Source organism: Acyrthosiphon pisum, chromosome A2 (assembly GCF_005508785.2).
Source record: "Acyrthosiphon pisum isolate AL4f chromosome A2, pea_aphid_22Mar2018_4r6ur, whole genome shotgun sequence".
NCBI lineage: Eukaryota > Metazoa > Arthropoda > Insecta > Hemiptera > Aphididae > Acyrthosiphon > Acyrthosiphon pisum.
The window spans coordinates 26,289,505-26,296,967 of record NC_042495.1 but is presented as its reverse complement, the minus strand read 5'-3'; the positions used below and the strand labels follow the sequence as shown (position 1 = coordinate 26,296,967).

The window sequence follows — 7,463 nt, the reverse complement described above, 5'->3', positions numbered from 1 at the left end:
AAACAATCTTATAAACAATATTATGAGTCTGGAATTTCTTTATATTTGTAAATTAGAAAATTTTAACTTTAAACTAAGTTAAGTTTCTTTTTTTCAAAGTTAACAATAGTTAACCAAAAAAAATATGAGTAACTTTTGACATAACTTAACTTAATTTGTATTTTAAATAACTTAACTTAACGAGTTAAAAAAAATCATTAACTTACCCAGTCTTGTGGTAGTTTATGAGGAAAATCAAGATAGCGAATACTTAGAGTTTTTCCACAAAAGATAAATTAAAATATAGGCCGTTAGTAGGTATATTAATTTTATTCATTTGCACTTTCATACCAGTCGGGTATAATAGTCTTACTCGTTCGATCGAGTCGAAGTAAATTTTCGAATGTGTAAAATATATTCAATAGGTAGTAATTAATCCAAATTCAATAGAAATCGATTACCTTTTCATAATTTTAACACGTCATTGTTGATGTCTTATACTCTTATGACTGGGGGTCGTTTAATTTTGTGCGACACGGAGAGGGCTACCGTGATCTCATCGTGTTGAGACTGGGAACCTACCCTAACCAATTACAAGTTACAGTTGCCATGATAAACTAACAATTCCAAAGACGAGATTAATGTCATAAAGTTCTTAGGTTATCATAGCAATCTCATAAGAGTTGATTAGACTCTAAGGGTGGCGATTAATGTATTTAATTTACAAGAGATACGTATGTAGTACATGTGATCAAATATATGTATACTCATGTATCCACATGTGGTGTAGATACTCCTTCATTTTTTTATCAGCTATATCAATTATTTTAATTGAAATTAATCAAAATTTAGTTTACTTTGCGAGAAGATTACAATATGTTATGATGGATAGATTTTTTTTCGGCCAAATTTAAGTACTAGACTTTTTTGGGATTTTCTTTCCATTGCTATAATGTAAACATCGAAGCACCACTATGACAGTGCTCAAAATGTATTTTACACACCTTATCCATTTACGTAAACATTGTATAGAATTTTTATAACAGTAATAACTAATTATGACAAACCTTAATTTAAATGTTCAATTCATAGCTATGGATAATCAAAATAGAAATTAAACATACTAAACATTTTTAACTAGGTACATCATTTGCAAATGTTCGATATAATGACGAATATAATACGAACCTTTTAAATAAAATATTCGGATACTAAATAATTAATAAAAAATAAATTAAGATATCATAATATAAAATAAGAAAACATTTATACATTATATCAAAAAAAAATCATGAATACGAACAAGTTTTAAAATGTCGTGGCATATTAATGGCTACTATTCCTCCTGAAGTATGTGGATAATTTTTTGACGCTGTGACTATGGTCCAGGTATTCGTTTCGGGGCTGTAATATTCGGTAGAATCGACAATATAACAGTTGTAAGATCCACCAACGACATACAATAAACCGTCTAGTGCAACTACTCCTATATTGAAAAACAAGTTAAATTCAATAAATTTAAAAAAAAAAAAAAAAGAAGATGTTTCATAAAATATTTTTGAATTATTTTACGAGATAATACCTGCACGAAGTCGAGTAAAATTCATGTCCGCAACAGTAGTCCAAACTCCTGTACTTGGCCTGTATGCTTCAACACTACTCAGGCAGTTAAGTCCATCATGACCGCCCACAGCATAAAGTACACCGTTTAAAACTCCTACACCAAAACCTCTGCGTCGTCCACACATTTTCGCGACTGGTGTCCAGGTATCGATGTTGGGATCATAACATTCAACAGTGTCAAAAGTCTGCAGTGATGATTGATCAAAACCTCCTGCCTACAAAATTTAATTTATTCAAATTTAAGAGTCGAAAAAAAAAGTGACTGTGTACATATTTATGAAAAGTTGAACGAATACAATATTATTAATTATTAATGATAGCGTATCAAATTAAATATTACTTAAGTTTGAAAATTATTTAAAACTAATATTTATGAAAATATGAATGAATCATTTTTTATAAATATTGTGTCGAAATTTTCAAACATTAACAATATAAAAAATATAAAAATTACATACCTAAATAAGATTAGTTTTTTTTATTAACCTATGAATAAATTTGTTACAAAAATAAAAACGAGTTTTGGTCCCTCCTATATAGGTAGGTTTGTCGATCAATGAAAATGAATCTGTCTCTGATGAAATTATTAAATCATTTAATTCAGAAGGTATTTAACCAAATATATTTTATAATACCTAGTATATTATTTATTATCATTTTAATTTATCGATGTATTATTTTTCTTGATTCTTGCACAAGAGAATTTTTTTGTTGAGAATTTAGTAGGTATGTTATATAGATATAGAATATAAGTGTATGAATAGTAAAATATATTTTATATTAATATATTATTTATAAATAAGACGTGATACCAGCTTGTGTTGTCTCTGTCTTACAAGTGCGTAAAATTTCAAATTGTACGCTCAGCAGAACACGTGTAGCTCCGTTAGTGTAAAAATTAGAGCAAATTGACCTCTTATGAAATCTAAAGGTAAGATTATTATCTAGGCAACCTCACGGTCTTTTTATTATACAGCCGACTCTCGGTAACTCTCTGACTTACTAAAAATTTCGAGTTATTAATATCTCAACGTATAATTGTTATTTGAAGGGGAATTTTATCTGTTCGAGATGTCAAGAATTTCGAGTTATCAAAGTTTGAGTTATCGAGAGTCAACTGTATTTTAGTTTTAACGTGAGTTATGAGTATTTTAAAATTGTAGATTATTTTTACATATTTAAATACTCATAACTCGCATTAAAAAAAATGTATATTAAAAATCCCTTAAGGTTGCCTTGATAATAATCTTACCTTTAGATTTTATAAGAGTTCAATTCGCTCTAATTTTTAAACTAACGAAGCTACACATGTTCTGATGATCATACAATTTGCTGTGTTACGCACTTGGAAGACGGAGACAACACATGCGGGTATCACATCCTCTTGACTATTATCAATTTTAAATTTTCATTAAAGGATGTTTTTTATTTAATGGATATTATATTCGTTGGTTCTTTATCAGGAAAATTATTTTATCTCAACCACAATTATTATTGTAACAAATACATATGATATTATCACAATTTAAATTTAAAAATATTATATTAGTTTACCGCGTATAGAAGATTATCTAGGACTCCGATCCCAGGGTCGGATCTTCTAGTAGACATACTAGATATCATATGCCATTCTTGAGTATTATAGTCAAAAACTTCTGCACTATCTAATGCAGAATCACTGTAATTGTGTCCGCCGACCTTAAATGTATTAAACAATTTATTTTTACCTACCTACTTTATAACAGAAATAACGAAAAAACGATTAAATTATAATTCAACAATACTTACGGCATAGACATGATTATTTATGACACCGACTCCTAAAATATTTCGTTTAACTATCATGTCAACGCTAGGTTTCCAACAAGGTGATTCTGAAGATAAATCAAGCACATCAACAGACCGAAGAGGTTCAAAATGATCAGTAGAACCACCCACGGCAAACACTAAATTATCATTCACTACAGCTAGACCGGGATTTTTACGGCTTGTAATCATTTCCGGTCCGTTATGCCATCGGCTCATTTTTGGTTCGAAAAATTCTGTACCGTTGCTAAATTTAGTATCCATCCCATCAACAGCCAATATAACCTGTTTTAATTAAACGGTTAAATATATTGGAAAGGGATATACATTATAACAGAATTATACTTTATCTGCTTGTCTGGGTTTGAACCGGATGTTTTGTGGAATAAGCTCTTCTGGCTTGAGCCTATGAAAATGTAATGCTTCTCTTATGTATTCCTTACCTTAGTAAATTATATACAAATTTAAATATTTTAAAATATAAATTAATTCACATTAAAAACATGTTTAAATAAAAAAACTTACATTCAATACAGTCCTTAATAAGAGATTCCTCAATTACTTTATTTAATATGTAATTATTTGATATTAGTGGTAAACGTACGTGTTCCATTAATTGTGGTAAAACACATTCTCTTGAACCCAGTTCATGTTTTACCCAACGAATAACACATTCAAATACCTAAAACATAAAATGATAAATGCACTTATAAATTATTAGACTACATATATTTATATAATTTTTCCTTCCCCAATACTAAAATACATCAATATTCAATATTAATTTGCATACTTTTTCTTCGGATGGGACTATAAGTTTATCACTGGAGATCAACATAATTACTTGATCCGATGATAACGATAAAAATTCGTCGCCACCAGCAACTTCTCTAAGAATCAAAATGTAACAACAATAAATAATATGTCCTTATAAAATCATAATAATAAATTATATTTCGTACGAAAAGTGTTGTTGAATATATATTTCTGAACTTCTTAGCAATTCCGTGCAGCTATGTAAATCAGCTATATCGAATATACCGATACAGTTTGTAGGGCAGAGTTGTGTCTGTAAAAAATCACAACACACCTCTTTTACTTCTTGTAACTGCAAGAGATTTGCAACTGGCAACAAATCCTGGAGAAATATACGATAAACAATTTAAATAATTTTGCTGTATAATTATAATAAAATCCAATTTTATATATTATTATAACCTGAACGTTTTCTTCAGTGACCACGATATGCCCCGAATAAATAAAATTTACCAGCAACTGTAAAGCGGTTGAATCTATCTCTCTCATTACAACGAGATAATGATTCTTTTCTGAAAAATTTGTGAACATGGCATAGAAATACGGACTAGCCGATGCTAAAACCACTTTATGAGCGATAATTATTTTGTGATCGTCTGTTTCTAGTTTAATATCACAAAAAACCTCATCTCTATAAGCAAAAAAAAACCCGTTACTTATATTTATCTGGCAGCTACACTTACAACTTACTCTCGTAAGGTTTGTAACACTCCATATGTCTCTGCATAAGACGATTTTGTATACTCGTATTTTGCATATTTTTCACATCTTCTGGATTCTGTCTTTTGATTTTTATTTTGCATTGTAATTGCTAGGTATATAAATTCAGGGTTTTCGAGTTCTTAAAACGACAAACAGTGCATTTAAATATCAATTATAAATATCCATATAAATCGTTAATAACCTTCTAAGAATACTAAAGTAATAGAAAAACCAAATTTTAAATTTTAACAGGACATGCAAATATTTCGATATATCACGTATTACTGGATCGTAAGTAGAAATCTTAATTCATATCGTAAAAACTTAAAATTGATAAAAAAAAAGTGTATTATGTTTAAGATCTAATTATACACAAAAGGATAAAACAGCTATTTTTCAATCTTAAAAAAATATGAAATGTGGGCAAGTGTATGTCACTCTGCTGTACAGTAGGTTACAAGTGAACGACTGTATAATGGATGCTGTTATATATGAATTCAATGATATAATATCCCACACAGCATTTGGTAAATGATAATATTTTGTGAATATTTTAAAGTGCTTGAATAATGAATAGGTATTTAACAAATAATATTTTATTAATATTTTCTACTCATCATAATAAAATATTGTACTTTATAATTGCATAAAAATGTTGACTCAATATTTTTATAAAGTTTCCGTAAGAATGTTTTTTTTTTTTCAAATACATGGTTAAAATGATTTGTAAATGTTTTTTACAAAATATTTTCAAAAATATGAACTTGTTGGCCAAATAATATAACTAAAATATTTCTTACTTATTCACGTAACTTTTTATAATATTTTGAAAACTACATTATTTTCCTGAAAATATTTTAACCATAGTTAGGAAATATTTTTATACTGTGTGGGAATATCAATTATATACGAAAAACGTTTAAGAGCGGAGATGATTTGTCAATGTGGATATTTTAAATTATGATTATATTGTTATTACTTGTTATTAATACAATATTAATTAAAATAATAGTACTTGTAGACAATAAGTTGAATTTTTATTTGTTTCAATGGTGATAACTGATAAACAAAGAGTTAGAAGTGAAAATCCCATTTTTAGTGGTTTTTCTTAATTTGTCGATATTTTTCCCGTAGCACAACTATTGAGAAAATTGAAAACAAACCTCTCTTAAGTACCATATAATTTACTAAAAGTTAAGATACTATAAGTTCAAATTTCTAAGAGTGCTCCGATTTCAATATATTATATTGAAATCGAAGCACTGTAACTGAAATCTGAAAAGTTTATTGTGTAAAGAAAATGTAAATACAAGCAAGAAAGGAAATGTATTTGTATTTACGGTAATTTATTTTAGAGTTACACCAAAAAAACAAAATTGATTTTGTAAAATATTATTTTATTATTTCTGGCTCTTTTGAATACTATTTGCAATTTTGATAATATTATAATTGTTTTAAACCAGCAACGAGCATTTTCAATTTTCAATTTTTTTAGTTTTGTTTTTCTATGAATGTCAATATTTAAAAATTTAAAAACCATTTTGTAGTTAAATATTTATAAAATTTTCAACTTTTATAACTAAGAATTGGAACAGTAAAATAAAGTTCAACGTAAGTAATAAATAGGTTATTGTCTAACTAAAAAATGTCAAAAATACAAAATCAATTTACGTCAATTTAGGACGAAATAACATAATAAATAACCAAGAACAACAATTTTTTTACAAATTTTATAATATTAATTCACCTTACCGGCTACTGTATTAATAATGAAGAATAACAATATAAATATAACATAAAATGTCCACACTGACAAACCATCTCTAAACAGAATCTCTCTTCGTATACAATGATATTATATCATCTTATATATATCATCTTTTCTTGATAACATAATTTTGTGTATATTAATATATTTTATTAAGTTGTAAATTATATTATATTATGTGAGTCGCAATTATAAATGTTTTTCAGAAAATTAATGATTTTAAATTACAAATTGACAATTATTATGTTTTAATGTTATATAACTTATAATATATATGAAAGTCATGTACTCGTCTTCACGTATTATGACATTCAATTTCTATACCATATAAAAAAATATATTTGTTAAATTATTAATTTGAGATGAGTATAGTTTAAATTAGTAATTAATAGTAAAGTCGAAGTAAAATGGTAACAGTGTACATTATGATAAAAGTTCAATAAAATTGTTTTTTATAATTTATAAATTAGAAACTAGAATGACACATTCGCTCTTTATGGGATTTACATACTAATTTAAAAAAAAAATAGATTAACTTTTTTTAAACTGAGTTAAGTTTATATTTTTTTCTATCTTAATTTTTAACTTATCGAGTTAACTTTTAACTTATCGATCTTGTGTCCTCTTAACTTAACTTAACTTGAGTTAATTATTTTCATTAACTTGCCCACCTTTGGAAATCTATGGGCATTATGGAAAACATTTTGTCACCGTTACTAACATAATATGTTTTGAGGTAGTTTGTACAATATATTATATTATAAATTAA

At 27.0% G+C, this 7,463-nt stretch overlaps 1 protein-coding gene across 2 annotated transcripts in view; it reads right to left on the bottom strand.

Annotated features, from left to right (window-relative positions):
• Positions 1 to 902: 902 nt before the first annotated feature.
• Positions 903 to 7,463, bottom strand: part of LOC100573953 (ring canal kelch homolog) — a 12,090-nt gene continuing 5,529 nt past the window's right edge. For both annotated transcript variants that reach the window (XM_029489148.1, XM_029489147.1), the window contains exons 6-11: positions 3,934 to 4,090; positions 3,754 to 3,851; positions 3,391 to 3,693; positions 3,157 to 3,300; positions 1,562 to 1,817; positions 903 to 1,465 (exon numbers count right to left, since the gene is read on the bottom strand). In XM_029489148.1, the coding sequence (XP_029345008.1) occupies positions 1,269 to 1,465; positions 1,562 to 1,817; positions 3,157 to 3,300; positions 3,391 to 3,693; positions 3,754 to 3,851; positions 3,934 to 4,090 (1,155 nt within the window). In that variant the 3' untranslated portion in view covers positions 903 to 1,268. The remainder of the gene's footprint in view (positions 1,466 to 1,561; positions 1,818 to 3,156; positions 3,301 to 3,390; positions 3,694 to 3,753; positions 3,852 to 3,933; positions 4,091 to 7,463) is intronic.